A 19,671-nucleotide genomic window follows, 5' to 3' on the forward strand; every position below is an offset into this window, starting at 1 on the left:
AACATCATTTTTCAGGTGATATCGTAAGCTGCCTTTTAAGAGTAGGAAGATGTTATATAAACCCTGTAAATAAACACATAAGTAAAATGTAGCCTTCCACATGCAACTTGAAGTGGTTTTACAGCTTGATGTCAAGATGTCTAAATAACTGCAATCCCTAAAAAAATCAGCCCTACTTATGAAATACTAGCATTGCAGTGAACAGGGATGACATTCGGGAAAGAGAAAGGAAAACAATGTGAGGAATAACACATTCATTAAATCTGAAATTTTAATAATTTTAAAAGTATATAGGATTTATTAATAAATCAATGATTATTAATTAGACTCATTAGTTGTTTGTTACTAGGGATGGAGAAGAAATTTGATTCAATTCACATTTAAAGCCAAATCTATCAAATTTGTACTTTCCAAAACAATGAGAACTGAAACACAGCCATCCTTTTAAAGTCACACTTATTTGAATTTTGTGATTTTGTTCTCCAACCAACCGTTTACAAAAATGCATATATTACGAGAGAATGTGCATAAAAGTGAAAAGATTAGTGAAAAATAACATACAAAATGTATTATATTAAGAGAAATTGTTTGCAAAAATGTGTACGTTGGAACTGCATACAAAAATTGATTTATTAGGAGAAATTCGCATGAAAATGCTGGAGAATTTTCTTGAGGATTTTTTTAAAAAAATCACAAATTGCTGCAGAAATGTGGAGAAGTGAATTTACGACTGGAAAAATTAGAAACTGAGAGAACTGAAAATGACAGATCCTTCCATCCCTATTTGATACACAGAGGTCTCCAAGCAACTAACAACATATTTAAAAAAATAAGTACATTATAATATTGACACATTCATACAAAAATGCATGGAATCCATAAAAGAAATATAGAAAACAACCCTCCATAACAGCCACAGAAAGCTTTGGTAGCACACTAACAGTAAAAATATTATCAAGGTCCATCAAAAGCCTAAGGAGAAAAGGGAAGTATTTAACTGGCACGGAAAAGATGTACCAAAGGCACTCAGATGACCTCACTAGGGGAAGCTACAGCCAAAAAGGCCCTCTCCCTTGTCAGGGAGAACTATTTGTAACTTTTTTGTAACATTTTTCTCTGAGAGAGGATATGCTGTATTATTAAGTGAGTTCAACCACTCTCACATAGGCTGGGTACATGCATGTTCCAGTCAAGACAAAGAAGCAAACTTTCTTGATACACTAAATGTCTGTTTCCTACAACAGTTACTCATGGAACCAACCAGAGGAGCAGCAACCCAGGCCTTAATATTAAGAGGTACCCAGGACCTGGTGCAAGTATTGCTGAACTAATTGGGAAAGATGACCATAGTGCTGTCAAATTCAACAAATATATTAACAGGCAATCGCCAAAAAAAATCCAACACAGTCACATTTTACTTCAAAAGAGTAATCAGGGGATGGTTTTAAAAGAAGATTAGCCAAATTCATGGAGGCTAAGGCTGTCGAAGGCTAGGTTCCCTCTCCATCGTCAGAGGCACCATATCTCTGAACACCAGTTGCTGAGAATCATCGGTAGGGAGAGTTCTGCTGTGCTCAGGTTCTGCTCGCAGGCTTCCTATAGGCATCTGGTTGGTCACTATGAGAATAGGATGCTGGACTAGATGGGCCTTTGGCCTGATGCAGCAGGCTCTTATGTTCTTAAATAACTATTAAAAGCATAATGCCAGAGAGAGAGAGTGTCTAGGAGTAAAATGTGCAGAATATGTGTGAAAATATTTTATTTCAGATTGTGCTTATGGATACAATTGTTATAAAATCCAGAGTTTCGGTCTATCTGTTGCACATTATACACCAAAGCTCACCTTCTATTTGTATCTATCACCAGTCAGCCGTCTATTTTATTTATTTAATTTGTTACTGTAAGTCTCACAGCCATAAATTATAAATGCAGATTTGTAGCCAGCACCAGCACTGAGAATTGAACTGGTATATTTTCATTAAACTGGTATATTTTCATAAAAGTTACCAATGATGAGACATGCACACCTCACAGCTCATACTGGTCTTCAATGCAAGTGTGTGATCTGTTCAAAAACTTCCAGTAACTGATGCATTATCATCACAGAGACCTGTTATTCTAAAATAGGTGTATGGAATCTTTGGCCCTCCAGTTGCTGAACTACAACTCCCACCATCCCAGGCCATTGGCCTTGCTTGTTGGGGCTTGTGAGAGTGGTAGTTCAGCAACATCTGGGAGGTCCAAAGGTACCCCAGCCCTGTTCTAAAAGAAGGCTTTGATACAAAACATCAGCTTGAATTTGGCCAGGCCTTGGATCCCCACTTACTGACGGCCCTTCACTGTGCCCATCACAAGGGTGGACAGAGAGAGAGGCTCTTTCCCTTTCCATGGCCAGCATCATGCTGAACTGGTTTGCCATTCAGCCACACCATGACCCAGGCCCTGTTGAGGAGCCAATCAGCTGTGTTGGGCAATTTTAGGAGTGGATGTGAGAGAGAACATTTTCCCTCTGGTCAACTCCTAGACCGTAGAAAGGGACCCCATCTTGGGGACCGGCACATTGTCAGGTACAACCTATGGTACTGGTTTGCACTGTTGTGATCCTGAGATTCATGCCACACCCTCCAGTGTTCTTCCAACATATGGGCTGGGTGGTGGTAGAAGTCAGGCTGCCCAATGCCACACCACACTCTGTTAGCTGCCTAAAGCCAATATAAGTTGCAGCCATTTTAAGCCCACTTCTGTCTACACATAGGTCTCACACCCATTCCACACAAACTATGTCTTTGACCATATGGTATATCCTAATGCAACAAATTCATTCAAGAGGCAGACACTACACAAGATGTTTGGTAGTATTTCCTGGTGAATATTACACATCTTTGTTTATTTTAGGTGTACTTGGAAAAAGATATGGAGATGCTAGACTTTGTGATATCTTGAGTAAATCAAAAACTATTGCCCAAGACCAAAGAATTATGTTCTGAATAGCCAATATTATAACCATATTGTGAAAGTGCATATATGAGATTAGACAGACTCTGAAATTCAAAGCTTTTCTAAAATCCTTAAAATGGACAAACTGAATTACTATCTAATTAACTAAATTGATATTAATGTCATAGTTCTTGTCTTATGATTGTGTAAACTGTGGTTCCATCCATAATCGTCCCTTAAAGCATTTTCTGAGCATTTTTTAAAAAAATGTAACTTTTAGGAGTGCAATTGTATTCTATACATGGCATCACATTTTTCAAGAACTGTTTAGCAACAAGGAAGCCAAGAGACAGGTATGAGATCACTCTGGCTCTCCTGGCTCCAGAGAAGAGTAGAGGATTCAACTCAGACCCAATTGTTTAGTGATTTCCTTGTAGCAATACTGCAAAATCAATAATTTTCCTCTGGACAAACCTTTTTTGAAGGAGGTGCACTGACCAGTGTGGTAGTATATATGACCTACAAATCTCTGAAGCATATGCTCTCTCTCTAAAATTAGCTAAATGCCAATTAAAATCCATGCTGTTCTTACTGTGTTTTCCCCACATTCACTTGGAACTAAGTTCTGTGGATTATACAAGAACTGACTTCTAAGGAATGCTGTCTTCTTACCATGCCTTGTATCTCCATTCTCTTAATAAACAAGCAACTATGTGGGATGTTTACCTGAGCACTAGATGGACCTCTCCTTGCTGGTGCCATGGCTGTGTCAGCCTAACTTTCTTTCCAGCAACTGTTAGAGCCCATTCCTATGCAATTTTACTGATAAGCAAGTCCTACTGTATTCAGTGGTGCCCAAAGAGTCCCTGACTGCGCAGGAATGCATGGATTCCTTCTGTTTATACTCATGGCAAGTTCAACAGCCAGGAGAAGGTCACTCACAAGCTTGTTCTAGGAAGATGGGGTAAACACTGCAAGCTGCCCTATCAATTCACCATCTTCACTCATTTGTTAAATTTACGCTCCTGCACACCAGAAGAAATGGGAGACAGGGACAACCCATCAAACTACCCGAAGAATCCCTGGTTGCAACACTCTCTCAACAGCCCCTTGGCAAAACTCTATTAAAAATTAACAAGGGGGAGACATTATTGGACATGTAGTAGCACTGCAAACAGAAAATGCCACAGAATTAACAGGTCACTCCTCCCCCCAGACATCTCAATAGTGTTTTGCACTATGCAGGCCAGGGTTGCAATCATGCTAGAAGTCAGACGATCACCACAAATCAGCTCTTAAATGAGAAAAGTATTCAGAAAATAATAGAATACCATGAGCTAGCCTAGTAGCAACATTGCCTCAGTTCTCCATAATCAGTAAGTGAATAAGTGAATGACTGCAATTTTGGAGCAATATATAACAATTGTGGAAGCAATCTACAGCTGCTATCTTCTATTATATTTGCAAGAAAGGATGAACCAGTTACTAAATCAGAGCCAAGTGCTTAATATGACCGGCCAACCAATAAAGAAAGTACAAGATTTAAAATACAAAATCACAGCCTTAAAAGAACCAATTACTAATCGAGGATCTTGGAGGGTAAACTTTTAAAACATAAATTATTGTAAATACTCATGCACTTGTTCTCTACCTATTTTGTATGGAGCTAAATTGGGTATACTTATCTGCAAAAAATGTATGGTGCTGATAAGCAAATATGGACGTTCTGACTCAGAAAGGGTGACGTTCTGACTCAGAAAGATTATCTCAATAGAGGCATCGCTGATTACTGTGCAGAACCTGGCAGCAGGCCAAATAGAAAAGTGTTTGGTGTATAATATGCAACAGATGAACAAAACTCTGGGCTCCATAAACAATTTTATCTATAAGCAAAATTAGGGTGGGAAAAATCATCCCCACCCCCATGCATGTTATATACACTGAATCTGAATCTTTGTGTGATACTTCCATTAATTATTCCATTACATTTATATCTCTTCCAGCAATCTTGAATGCTCTCAGTCCCAAATTAGGCAAAAAGTTATAGCCCTAAACACTTAACCCAGCAGGGTTTTCAGTCTGCAGCCTTAAATATATCCCAACAATAAACTTCAGAAAATTTTGCAGGGAACTTCTAGCCCAAGGTCAGTGAGACTATTTGTTACCTAAATTTACTGAGGAAAAAGCAGTTCCTAAACAGTGTAACAAAAAATACTTTGAGTACATGTTTCCTGTTCAGCCAAAAGCTTAAATGCCCTATAACCTTCTTCCAACTAGGATAACCAGACCATGAGTATACACAGTGCCAATTTTCTAAAGTACTTGGGAACATCCAATGCCTTGAGACAATCAGTGATCCACTGAAGCTGGAGGATGCGACTGAGGCTTATGTGCCGACTGCACTTTCCTTTTCATCCAGCTGGCCTTGGGGAAGCCTGCCAGCACACAGTGTCTTTCTCTTGTTCAACTAGCTGACCTTGGGGAACTTGGCCAGCCATTCTTAGCTGTGTTCTGGATTGTGGGATCTGGACTACACCAGAAACAAATATTAACCCTAAGTGACAGTCACAACCTTTCCATATCAGAAAATATCAGTTAGCCAGAGTTCAGTTAACAAGAGATTATATTGGGGGGGGGGGGAACCCATAAGGTTATCTCTGAACATGAAAGGTTTCTTATCACCACCATGTTAATACATCCTGACTTTCAAAAGATAATAGAGATTTGAATATATCTTCCAAGGTGATCATTGTCACCTTCAGTCCATAATCATGCATCCTTTTTTGATTCATTTATATTTTGAACTGTTATATAAAGCTCTTATTCTGGCCCATGGTTTAGTCCTGATCAAGCTTGCTCACATTTTTGTCATACACTGATTTTGCTGTTGAAACTATTTTACCTCTAATACTTACAGGTTTTACTTTTTGCCTCAACATTTCCTAAGACAGCAGAGAGAAAGGTTCTGAAGTTGGCATAGCCCTCTCACCTACAGTTGGTGCCAAACTATATTACAAGATGTCCACTGGGAAAGACACACACAAGTTAATCTCTCTCATTAGTTTTTACAAAGTTTCACTCAAAATACTAAATTCAGATTGGGTGAGATTCCCCAAAGAGCAAATGAAGTGAGTTTCGTAAGCCCTATGCTATCCAAACCAATTTAGGAGACATCAAACTGGTTACTGAATCACAGCTGGCCCCAACCTGAATCACTGGAACTTGTGTACCTGAACCTGAACTTGAACTTAATATTTAATTGTTTCCTGCCAATTATATGTAAGCAATAACAATACAGTGGAAAGAACACATTGTATTAGGCAGGCAAAGACTACATGTTGGGGGGGGGGGAATCTCAGAGGAGAAAAATGTTTGTAAATGGAAATACCTTGCGGAATTCCACTATTCTTCATCTGGGGTTCAACCACCTGGATTGTGTCATCTTCCAGATAGAAATATATTTTACAGTGTCTTATTCTGTACAGCTCTTGATTTTTGTCAGGAACTTCTTCATCAAAATAAGCATCAAAAGACAATACCTATACAAAAAAGACAAACTGATAAAAATAAACACCCACTGGTTGTTAATCAATGATGTAAATTAAACAAAACAGTATATAGAGCAAGTGTAGGCAAGGACATTTGGATTCAACATTTGTGCTTTCTCCTTCTGGCAGTGTAATCCGATAGATGTCTACTCAGAGTCAGAAGTAAACCCAACTGCGTTCAATTGGACTTACTCCCATATAAGTGTATATAGGATTGCATGAGTAAAATTGTTGTAAATGTAGTTTAATTTGGTTTCTACTTAGATTGCATTTGTAAAACTTACACTATTTAGAATGTAGGGATGTGTGAATCCCTACCTTACTGTCCCAGTTTTTTTCCCATTGTCCCATGCTGCATGCAAAAGCAGGATCTTGCCAGTCCTTATTTTCCCCCCATGCAGTGAATTATACAATGCTTTTGCACTGTTCATCTCACATTTAAGCATCTTAATTATACTTTCATTATGTAAGAAATCACGTTCAAGCAGTGCTTATCTTTACTACTCGAGGAGGATTGCAAAAAATGGTCATACCAGTTTCTTCTGTTGATAGCCTGGCACATTCATTTTTGTTGGAGAATGGGTCTTTGCATAACTAAAGAGGTGGCCAAGTACAGATTATTTGTTGCCACAGTCAGTGATGTCAGCTGGAAGCAGTAACATCAACATAATGTACACTAATTATATTGTGAATATGCTTTTCTTTTTTGTGGAGCCAAAAACCACCCATTAATTCACCATGAAAACTGATGAAGCATATGAGATGTGGGGTGGGGTGGGGGAAGGGGTAGTTCCAGGACAGATACCCCAAATTTGTGTAGAAATGTAAATTTGGATTCCAGATTCTCTCAATAACAACATTCACCCATGGCACAAACAGCATGAGACTACCACTTGTAAAAATGGTCTGAACAAAGGATGGGAAACCCGTGGCTGTCCAGAGGTTTCTGGGCTACTTCTAGCATCACCCCTGACCATCAGCCATGCCGGCTGGGGCTGCTGGGAGTTGGGAGCCAGCACCATCTGGAGAGACAGATTCCTCATCCTGGGTCTAAGTAGCATATTCTTACATGACCTAGGAAGAAGTCCCATTGAACTCAATGGGGCTGACTTCTGAGTGAAAATATATATGATTACGCAGTCTGCAGGTTTAACACACACACATGCACTGTGGAAAAGAAAGAAAAGTATGTGTAGGTTATGCTGAAAAGCTTCAAAATAACAGTTTGATATTATTTGACGTTATTTTGATGTCACTCTCTCACACACACACATACACAGGTTCTGTTTAGGTGTCGGCTAAAAGCATACTTGCTCCTGCAAGCTTTCAAAGCATAACTAATGCTTCCTATACAAACTGCTATTGTATTTATTGCTGATCTGTGATTTTAAGACAGCTGTGTTGTGCAGTTTTATTATGATTCTAAGATGCCCTTGGCTCTCTTGAGAGGAAGGGAAGGATGTAAGAAAAATAATGTATTTATTATTATTTAATAATATATAAATAAATAATATTTAACAATAACAACACTACCACTAATAGTACCAACATTTCTAAAACTGCTTAACACATAGTACTATACTAGCATATAAGGGACTATACAATGTTACAAGTTGTAGTGACAGAGAAGAATGCCATGTAGGTTCCACCTGCTGACTGATTAATCAACAATGTGTTGAAGTATCTTAAAAGAGGCAACCAAACTTTTCAGTTGTTGCTGTTTTGTTTTCATATAAACCAACAATCCTGTGATAGTTTGTAATCAGATTGGGGAGGGGGTAATGGCAATGCAGAGTTCACATATGAACAAAAATAGCCCACAAGAACATCCCCACACTACTTTTTTTCCCCTAAAGCTCAGCAGTGGTGATCTTTAAAACTTATTTGATTTGAAGATTTATCAAAGGTCAATTTTACTTACTGAACTTTTAGTCCATTCCAAATATTTGGAGTACTAATGCTTAAAATAATAATTTACAAAGCACCTACAACAAGGTGCTTAATGGTTATTGGGGTAAGTGGATGACAAGGGTCCTGGCCAAATGTCTGTGCTACTATGAGTGAAGGACACTAGGATGGCAAGGGAGGTCAAGACACTGCCATAAAAGAGAGATGAACAGTGAGGGGGGGGCAAGAGGGAAAATCCAGGAAAATGAACACATAGTAAAATCCCTTGATGAGCAGAACCTCAACCACCAAAAGCCAGCCCAAGAAGAAAGGACTAACAGCACTTTGTGAAAAGTGTCTCATGGAAAACAACAATATTAATATAGTATTTTTCTCAGGAACCCTTTAAAGAACCAGGCTGGTAATGTTCTATTCTAATATTACAGAAGAGGCTAAGAGTCAGCAACTTGCTGAAGTCCACCCAGTGAGGTCACAGCTGAGGTACACAGAGCGCTTCAACTAGTTCCTTTTTCAATTTGTCAAGAAAGACCACATGTCACATGAGAACTCACCCTCCCAGCAGGGATGGAATACTCTCCTTTTAAACGTTTCATTTTTAAGTGTGGCCCCCTGGTTGTTAACGATCTGATTCATTTTTCCTCTGCTATCTTATCCTTTTTCCAATCTACTCCAATATCTTTTTTTTGTACTTTGGGGAAAATTATCAATATTATAATCGCTATTTATTCATGAGTATCCTCCACTGGTATCCATATTTATTCTGAACTCTGTAATGATTGCTTGTTTACATTGCTTTTCAAGGGCAAATTAGGCAGATAATTGCCCATCATCAAGTTAGTGTCATCCCCCTCCTGCTTTCTGCCTGTCAGTTTCATATTCATTGAAAAACCCTTATCCCCCACAATTAAATGAGGCTTGCTTATTTTAAATTGGCTATGTAATATAATTAACACTCACACTATCGATGATTTCAAAGCAGATTTTAAAAAGAATCAGAAAAAAGCGGAAAACAGGTGCAGAGAGTTGCAACTTCCAAGTCCTCTCCACAAAGATAGAATCAGGAATAATGGATAAACAAATCCGATTACTGTAGAAACGGTGCCCATCACTACCTCACAGTCCCCACCGGCATCTCCTATACACTCTTGAATCCAGAGCAGGAAGGAGAGCACCAGGGTTACAGCAGAGGGTGGAAGGTTCTCTCAAAGGATGATGATCAACATTAAATCTTCATACTTGTGTTTTGAAAAATCAATGTAGGAAAGCAACATTCTAGAAGTCAGAGATACATAGGGATATATGAACTAAAGGCAGAGACCTGGGAGCTTTTCGAGTTGTTAATTTCACAGTTAGGTCTGATTCCCTCTGATGTTGCAGAGATGTATAGCTCTAATCATGACATTTTCTGATGTTTAAAATGTGCATTGGAAAATCTCTTAATATGGTCCTAAAATTGGGAACTTAAGCATACACACCTATTGGGGAATAAATCCCTTTAAACATAAAGGTGTTTACTTCTGAGTAAACATACCCATGCAGGAAGAAAGAAATCTTTAGCACGGCTTACTGAAAGGACACCAAAGTGTGATCTGCTACCACGACAAAGTGACAGCAGCTGTGGGGGCGAGAGACACTATTAATACAGAGTAAAGTGTCATCTGAATTTGCCCTTAATGAGCAGATTTAATCTCCTAATTAGATCAGCTATGCATAGATAATTAAACACCGATTGTACAGCTAACATTACAAATATCAAAAGGGAACAGTCATAAGCCTCAGCAAGAAGCATTTTTCAAATTAGCAAAGAACTGAACACTACAGCTTTATACTTACTGATTCCGATTCCTGAACTTTTGGAATTTTTCTATTTCTTGTAAGCATATAACTTTGGTAGCAAAATATCACCAGCTGCCTGGTGTTTGGCAAGTGTGTGTTAATGTTTATCCTCTCTTTAAATAAAATTAACAGAAGTTGTATATCAAAAAGAAATGGAGGGAGGGAGGAAGAAAGAGAATGGAGATTAGCCAAGTCCTGTGGGGCACTCTGGAAACTGCATTACGTTTGGCTTGCTTGGACAGTATAATTTGATGAACCAATTTTACAATGAACATTTTCAAGCTTAAATTGTCCCATATGTGACTTAACTATTTAACATCTTAATCTGCAGTCCAGTTAAGTAATTGTACTGTATTTGGATTTATGCTGATTGCACCTCACTGGTTTTCACAGGCTGGGAAATGATTTAAATCCAAAGCACTTTGGCTGAACTGGCTTGTAGGTCATGCTGCAAGCTTTATATTCTTGTAGCAAGCATTACACAATGGAAAAGCTAAACACACCATTTTATGTATGATTAAAAGGAAACATATATACACCCTTCCCTTTCAGCTTAATTTTAAATTTTCAGGAAATCTACAAAAAAGGGACAAAGTGAAAAGACTCTTTTAAAGTGTAACCATTTTATAAGCCACAAATTTAAAATGCTGAAATACTAAGCCCAGAAGTTAAAGTGTTCTTGGATGTCATGGAAGTAACAGCACAACACCTGTAGTACTTCATACTTTAAAAAGAAAATATATCATCATCATCATCACCACCACCGCCACTCATATAGCATTTTTTGTGTTGAAAGCACCTCATCTACATTGGCTGCATTCAGAATCACATCCCCAATCCTCCAGTCCATGATTTGGAGGATCAGAAATAAATCGTGAGGTCATGGACTCTGCTCTCTCCTCCCTCCCCTCACCCTTCCCTCCTTCCATTGTGCATGGCTTAACATAATTTGCTTTTATTCCAAAGCAGCAAACTGTCTACTACAGTTTCATCCTGGTTTGCAATTCTGGATTGGAGGGCTTGTACAAACCTCAGGGAGCTGATGAGCATAGAGCTCATTCCCAATCCTCCTTCAATATATGATGTCTGAACGCAGCTATTGTTTTAAGCAATCTCCACAACACTGTAGGGTAGATCATTATTGTTACCCTCATTATAGATATGCTATGCTGAAACTGAGAGATCGTGGCTTGCCTAAATCCACCAAATTCATTCATGTTACGGTAAGATTCATAGTTCACACTCTTGGCTACTACACTCCACCAGTATAGTTACTGATTTACAGCCAGACCTCCAGACTATAGGTGTCTCAATAAAATGGGTGTCCTAACAGCTGCTGCACTTCAGATTCACAAAGCATTATGTTGGCGTTATAGCAAATTTATGTTAGAGCTTGTTAAACACAATCAGCTTATCTGAAATAGCAAATGCTTAATTCTTGTCAGCCTCTGATTTGTTTACAAATGCAAGGGGTAAATCTATGCTGAGGAGAACTAAATGAGAAGAGAACCTCTGATAAAATTGGGGTCCATTCACTTCTCTGTTTTTCTCAGAATAAACTACTGCAAGACAGAGTGAGGTGTAGGGCTACCTGTAATTATACAAGAGACAGACCAGAGAATGACACAAAGTAATGGCAAATACACACTGGAATTATTTTTCTGTGTAGACAGGTGTTTCTGTTTCAAGGTAACAATTATGAAATGACAAGCAACCCCCAAATTGTGAAAAGGAACCACATTATCAGAGACAGGGTATGTTTTGGTAATGGGATTCTGGTGATTTCTCCCTCTCTTCCGGGGCTCCCTCGAAATCCCCTAACCCTCTGGAGAAGAAATTGAGGGTGTGGAAGGGGGCTGCAGGAAAGAGCAGAGGAGAGGAAAGGTCGATTGCACAAGTGGAAGTCTGTTGCAGGAAAGGAACAGCAGCAGCATTTGAAAACAACCCTAGGTTCTTCCAAGTGTTATGCAGGTTTCGGATTACACCTAGGGATGCCAGAATGAAGAAACATGCAAGCCACTGGAAACAAACAAATAATATGAACAAACAAGTCAGTCTCAATGTACCTGTTTATCAAATGCTACCCATGAAGGCGCATCACTTCCAACACCTCTAGGATAAGCACTATATTTTGGTTTCAACTTTTGTCCAAGCAAAGGTTCACCTCCTATTCCAGGTTTGTCTTCTCCAACCAACATAGAAACCTTATTGCAGTAACTCCAGTGTTGAGATTTATGGAACTTTTCTTTCCCTAGCTGCAATCAAGATGAAACAAATAATAATTTTCAGAAAACAAAAAATAAGGGCATTTTTAAAATGGCAGTAATAAGAATAAAAACCTTTAGCATTATTCAAAAAATGTTAATCATAAGATCAATTTTAATTTCATTTTAAATGCTTATGTTAATTTTTTGCTCATTTTCTTGACTCAGATGTGATGCAAGCATCCAGCTCCACTATAAATTATAAAAACTTATAGTGCCTTGCAAAAATAATCAGGACTTTGACCAATGCTCTCATATTACTGAATTGCAAATGGTACACTGTAATTTCATTCTGTAAGAAACATAAAAAATTGAAACATGTAACTTGCATAAGTATTCACCCCTACACATTAATATTTGGTAGAGCAACCTTTTGCTGCAATAACAGCTTTAAGTCTTTTGAGGTAGGTATGGACCAGCTTTGCACACAGTGTCAGAGGGATTTTGGCCCATTCTTCTTGGCAGATTCGCTCCAGGTCGTTCAGGTTGGTTGGACGTCACTTGTGGACCACAATTTTCAAAGAGCGCTACAGATTCTCAATGGGATGGAGATCAAGACTTTGACTGGGCCACTATAGGACATTCACCTTTTTGTTCTTGAGCCACTCCAGTGTTGCTTTGGCCTTGTGCTTGGGATCACTGTCCTGCTAAAAAGTGAATTTCCTCCCAAGTTTCAGTTTTTGAGTGGACTGAAGCAGGTTCTCTTGAAGTATTTCCCTGTATCTAGCTCCATCCATTCTTCCTTCAATTTTAACAAGATGCCCAGTCCCTGCTGATGAGAAGCATCCCCACAGCATGATGCTGCCACCGCCATACTTCACTGTAGGGATGGTGAGTCTTGAGGCATGGGCAGTGTTAGGTTTGCAACACACATAGTGCTTTGAGTTTTGGCCAAAAAGCTCTATCTTGGTCTCATCTGACCACAAAACCTTTTCCCACATTGCAGCTGGGGCACTCTCATGCTTTCTGGCAAATTCCAGATGAGGTTTCAGATGGCATATTTTGAGTAACGGCTTCTTTCTTGCCACCCTCCCATACAGGCCAGTGTTATGCAGAGTTCTTAATATGGTTGACTGGTGCACATTACGCCACTCCCAGCCACTGAACTCTGTAGCTCCTTCAAAGTGATTGTTGGCCTCTCTATGGCTTCTCTCACAAGTCTCCTTCTTGTTCAAGCACTGAGTTTTGAGGGTCAGCCTTTTCTTGGCGGTGCCTGGGTGGTGTGATACAACTTCCACTTCCTCATGACTAATCTAACTGTGTGCACTGGGATATCCAAACACTTGGATATTATTTTGTACCCTTTTCTTAATCTATGCATTTGTATTACATTATCTCTCACTTCTGTAGAATGCTCTTTGGTCTGCATTTTCCTTCATATCCACAGCCTGACCAATGATCCTTCAACAGTGTTTTTATCCTGACAATGTGACAGCAACTTTAATGGTTCACAGGTGGAGGCCAATAATAAAGTAATTATGTCCTCAGTAGAGCAATTTCTTTCATCTGTGTATACTGGGAGCTTCCACAGCACAGGGGTTGAATACTTATGCAAGCAACATGTTTCAGTTTTTTATGTTTCTTACAAACATTTCCCAACATAAAACCAATGTCACCTTACAATAATTGATTTGGAGTTTCAGTGTTTCAAAACAAAATATCATACAGAATGAAATTACAATGTACCATTTGTAATTCAGTAATATGAGAGCATTGGTCAGGGGTCTGATTACTTTTGCAAGGCGCTGTATCTATCTATCTATCTATCTATCTATCTATCTATCTATCTATCTATCTATCTATCTATCTATCACTTTAACAAATATTTTTCTGTCAACCAAAAAATCAATATGCTTCACAACTTTTGAAAGGTACATCCATCACAACGGTTTTGCATGAGAAGACTAGTAATGTACACAGGCAATACAGCATTAACTCAACATACACTTAAGCATCATTTAAACAATGGGCCTTAAGTATGCCTTTGACTCTGAGGATTTAAACACCAACTCCAATTTAGCCTCTTATCGCTTCTCTCCCCTTCCCCTCCCCCACAAAAATTGGCCAGAACTAAGCAGAAAAACTGATAATATCAGGAAGTAAGGGGCAGGTACTGCCTCCAGGTCTAGAGAGTATTAACAGATGGGTAGTAGTGACAGCAGGTGAGTAGGATGAAGGAGAAATAGGACATAATGTCAGGCAGCATCTCACCCCCATCCTTATAGTGGGTGTGCTTGGTGGAATCTTCCTGGATTCAGCATGCACAAGCTGTTTCATTTGGGCATGCATATCATAAACTCAGCTGTAGCATCCAATAACAAAACAATTTAGCATGCAGATCATGCTTGCAAAGTCATGGGTTGTTGGCCTATAAAACAGAATTCTTAAATGGTGCTGATCCTAATTGTACATTTGGATTAGCAATGATCAGCACAAAGACTAGCACAGCTAACATCCAGAGGCACAAGTCAAGCACTCAATCATACCAGTATGCAAAAGTAATCCACTCGCTACAGAAAGTAGATATCTAAAAATAACATCTACCACCCTAATGCTGTTTCTGAAGCACTGAAGACTTGTGTCTCATAAAAATGAAATCAGTGTTCTTCTCATTAGAAAACTGGCATTATCAGACAGTACCACTGTTCCTTAGGGAGAGTTAAGTCTTTCTTCCAAACGTTGTTGGAGTCCATCTCCCATCAGCCCCAGTCAGCATAGCTACTGGCTACTAAGCTGCCAAAAAGGTCAGTGACTATCTAGTGAAATAAAACATTAAGGGGTAAGTGCTCTCATGCTCAAGAAAACTGGCCAAAATCTGCTCTTGGTTTAGCAGGCTACTAGCAACTTTGATTGAGTATAAGAACATAAGAATTACCTTGCTGGTTCTGACCAAAGGCCATTGTGTTTCTAACAGAACCCAAAGAAGGGGTGACATGGGGCAGCACCAAAAAACAAAAGGTGAAATAAGAGGCAAAGCTGCAACCTGGTCCTAGAAAATAATTCTTTACTGAACAATAATACTCCTTTTGATAGCTGAGAACCTTCCTCAGGGTCATATGATTAAGGTTCTCCTGGCAAGGCAACATCTTGAGAGAGATGTTGCCTTAAGAGAAGAATCTTTGGTAGAGATATACTTGCAGTTGTGCTGGCTTTAGCCTTGTTTTCTGAAGCCAGAAACACACAACACTAGTCAAACTCTGCCCCTTTTTACTCCAAAACCTGGGGAGATGCAGATCCAGTGCATTTCTCCAAGAAATCAGCTTCACACAGAAATCAAAACTGGTTGGTAGATCAACTTGTTGCCATTCTGTGGTGTGTCCAATCAAAACACTTTGCAGCCTTTATCTTGTGCCCCCCTGAGGAAAGAGATCATCACACCAAACGCATTGAGCATTTTATTGTTTCCCAAGAAGTGTTGTTATTTGATAAAGAGTCATTTTCCGTGACCATTTTGAGGCTTGTTCTCTTATTTTGCTTCCAACAGAAGCTAGCCAGATGTTTCTCTCTGTGGGCACTCACAAACAAAGTATGAAGGTAATAGTCTTCTCCTGTTGTTTGGCTTCATCATCTGGTATTCAGAGGTGTGTCTTGCTTCTGTACAAAGAGGTAACATCTGAAAGTGCACAAAGCCTGGCCCTAAATAGAACATGTGAGAAGTTTCTATCCAGCAGGGGATGGGGATAAGTGGCTGCCTAGCTACTAACAATCCATCGCCAGGGTGCTTGTAGAAACGCATGTAAACCTAACACTTCCTTATAATGCATGCTGCATTCTGCAAAGCAAATCAGCTATTATAATAACCAAGAAAAACTGTTAGAAGTCTGGAAAAACAACATTTCATTTAAAATTTCCTTAAATGAACTTTAGGAAGAGAGTGATAGAATAAACATAGAACAATCACCTCCTAAAACTGAATATTTAAAACAGAAGCATGGTTTCAATTCAGCCCTTACTGCATGGATCAGTTGGATAGCCCTGGAAATAATTTGCTTACTGCTGAGCCCTTATTTTGCAAGATTCTCTCCTGACCCGGTTAATTTTGGACCTGTCTTTGCAGGTTTAAAATTATACTCCTTTCAATAATAGCACAAATCCATTCAGAAATATTTTCTGCTTTTATGATGGGATATACATCCAACTACATCTATGACTATGACTTCAGAGACCAGTGAAATCAACAGCGGATTCCCAAATAAATAGGGGAGGCTCTATTTAGTTGTTAATTGTGATTGACAGAATGTAGAAATTCTGTGAGGCTTTTTGTATTTCTTTTATTTAGTTAGTTTTATCCTACATTGTAAACTGCTTAGAGTTTTGTTGAAATAAAAGCACATAAGAAAAATAAGAACTTTTAGAATTGCTAGCCATGCAAATGGTGTTGTATCCAAGAAACAAATATGCTTACATTTATATCTGAAATGTTACACTGCAGTACTTATCTTTGTGTTCAATATATAGGATGAGAGTGTACAGTTATACTTGGGGTAAACTGAAGAGTGGGTATTCCGAAGAAGTTAATGACTAACAAATATGTAGAGAATCTGGAGGAGCACGTCAGCAAAGATCTGTGCCTGTGACACTGTGCCAGTCCACAAGTATAGACAGCACTAGAAGAACTAGAGATCCATCTCGATATAGACCATTTTCTTGTATAAGACAGGAGGTCATATGTAAAGAACATCCTATATATATATGTAGTGGTTAAGGAGTTGGACTATGACCTGGGAGACCAGGGTTCGAATCCCCACTTAGCCATGAAGCACACTGGGTGACCCTGAGCCAGTCATTGCCTCTCAGCTTCAGAAGGCGGCAATGGTAAACCCCCTCTGAATACCGCTTACCATGAAAACCCTATTCATAGGGTCGCCATAAGTCGGGATCGACTTGAAGGCAGTACACACACACACATATATAACGCAGGGAGGGGTTCAACAGTGAAGGAAGAAGGGAGGCGAGAAGTAAGTAGCCACTTAGAGGTTTTGATGATTAAGCGGTATATAAATCTTATTAAATAAATAAATGATACATCTTTCTCTTTTCTCCCCAGTCTTAATCCTTTTCACCTCCTGCTTGCCATGCTGCACCTTGTTTGGTGGAATGTCAGATCCCAACACTTAGTTTTGTGAGTCCTTTTGTTGGGCCAGTTAAGGTCCAGCTTCATGATGCGAGAAGATGAATATGAGGAAAGGGGGCTCTCCCATGTAGAGGGGAGGGTTGTTTGTGGGTTTGATGTGGTGTGTGGGGGGTGGCATAGCTGGAGACGGGTTTCAGAAGGAGGTTTCACACACTCACACGTGCAGAGGCATCCGTCAGGAGGGCTATTCAAAGTCGGGAGGGGGGCGAACTTGGGGAGCCACAAACCGACGCCACTTACATTCCTGTTGAAAGAGTTCCCGGGCAGGAGCGGTAGCGCCATGGTTGTGCCGGTCCCGCCCGCCGCGCCCCCGCCGCCTCGGGGCTGGTGTTGCTGCCCGAACCCGGCCGGTCGCCCTCCGCGCTACCAAGGCCAGAAGAAGCCCCAGCGCGCTGTTTGGACTCCGGTTGCCTGGAGACCCCAGTTTAACGTCACAGAGGACGACGGGGAATGAGGCTTTCGCTTCGCCCTTGCTCTTTGCTGCCCCCTGCAGTCTCACGCTGCTTGCTACAAGCGAGGGCGAGGAAGCCTTTCTTCCCGTTGGTAGGCCCAAGTGCTGGGTGCGTGACTTGCCCTTCAGTCATCTCACCGTCGCCCTTGGAGTCTTCAGGGCACTGGCATTATCCACAGCCTTAAAGTGGGTGCTGTCGATGCTTTTTACGCTCCTAGTAAATCTTTCACTTTGAAGCTTAGGCTCCATCTGCTTAACACAACTTTGAAATAGTATCTCCTTCTTTTCATTTTAACTAGTGCCTGAAACCCTGGAGAGCCGGTATGTAGAAAATAATGAGGTAGATGGACCAATAGTCTGACTGATTACAAGGCGGCTTCCTATGTTCCAATTTAAACATAAGGCTTCTGCAGGTCAAGCCATACATTTAAAGCACATGCAACACGTATTTAAAGCACACGGCTTCCTCCAAAGAATCATGGGAACTGTAGTTTGTTAAGGGTGCTGGGGAATTTGTAGCTTTGTGAGGGAAAAACCAGTTCCTGGATTCTTTGGGGGGAGTCATCCACTTTAAATGTATTATTATTAGTAGTAGTAGTAGTTTATTATTATTATTATTATTATTATTATATTTATATCCCACCCTTCCTCCCAGCAGGAGCGCAGGGTGGCAAAATGTATGTTGGGTGTGCTTTCAGGCAGACATAACATAAACCAGTTCATTCGAAATGCCACAGTTTCTTTTGTAGACATGAGATGGCTCACACATACACACTGATTTGCTGCAGGCATTATGCATCATTATTCAACTATGGAATCCACTCCCACAAGAGGTAATGATGGGGGTGATTTGGACGTTTTTAAAAGAGGATTAGACAAATTCATGGAGGATAAAATTACCAATGACTATCTTCTACCTCCACTGTTGGAGACAGCAGTACGTCTCTGAATACCAGCGGCTGGGGAGCACAAATGGAGAGAGTGCTGTTGCACTTAAGTCCTGCTTGCAGACTTCCCACTGGGGCATCTGACTGGCCACTGTGAGAACAGGATGCTGGATGATGGGCCACTGGACTGATCCAGCAGAGCTCTTCTTATGTTCTTATGTCTCACCTGATCTCTCATCATCATCAAACCTGTGATACACCCTGAACTGTTTCTATGTGACTCCAGAGCCCACAAGGTTTTACCTTTGCTAGTTGATGACTATGAACAAGAGACATGTCTTCTGTGCCACAAATTCTATCACCTCTGAAGTGAATCAAGATAACAGGTGTTTGAGGATGCTGTGTTTTTTTAATTTCACTACAGGTGTAATTAATAAAGGAATCCTATTGTGTTTGCTTTACAGCTGCTGCCTGCTGTAAGTGGTGGCTGTGCTTCTTTTACAATGTAAAATTTACGTAATTTAAGCTTTAACCCAATTGTCATAGACTGTGTTTTACATTTCATTTCCATGTGACCTCACTGTTTCTCACCCCATACCCATGTGTACCTGCCAGTGTCAAGTGAGGACAGCACTTCATGCATCTGATGGAAGTGGATTCTAATCCATGAAACCTTATCCCTTAATAAAATGTGTTAGTGTATACA

At 39.9% G+C, this 19,671-nt stretch overlaps 1 protein-coding gene across 2 annotated transcripts in view; it reads right to left on the reverse strand.

The window, feature by feature from the left end:
* The window catches only part of EFHC2 (EF-hand domain containing 2), a 73,079-nt gene extending 53,724 nt beyond the window's left edge, over positions 1–19,355 (reverse strand). Inside the window, exons 1-3 of one of the 2 annotated variants that reach the window (XM_061629452.1) lie at positions 19,269–19,355; positions 12,296–12,484; positions 6,326–6,476 (exon numbers count right to left, since the gene is read on the reverse strand). In XM_061629452.1, the coding sequence (XP_061485436.1) occupies positions 6,326–6,476; positions 12,296–12,484; positions 19,269–19,301 (373 nt within the window). In that variant the 5' untranslated portion in view covers positions 19,302–19,355. Of the gene's footprint in view, positions 1–6,325; positions 6,477–12,295; positions 12,485–17,867; positions 18,234–19,268 lie in introns of those variants that run through there. The other variant, XM_061629450.1, reaches the window with a different exon arrangement.
* Positions 19,356–19,671: the final 316 nt, after the last annotated feature.

Source organism: Rhineura floridana, chromosome 5, assembly GCF_030035675.1.
Source record: "Rhineura floridana isolate rRhiFlo1 chromosome 5, rRhiFlo1.hap2, whole genome shotgun sequence".
Lineage (NCBI taxonomy): Eukaryota > Metazoa > Chordata > Lepidosauria > Squamata > Rhineuridae > Rhineura > Rhineura floridana.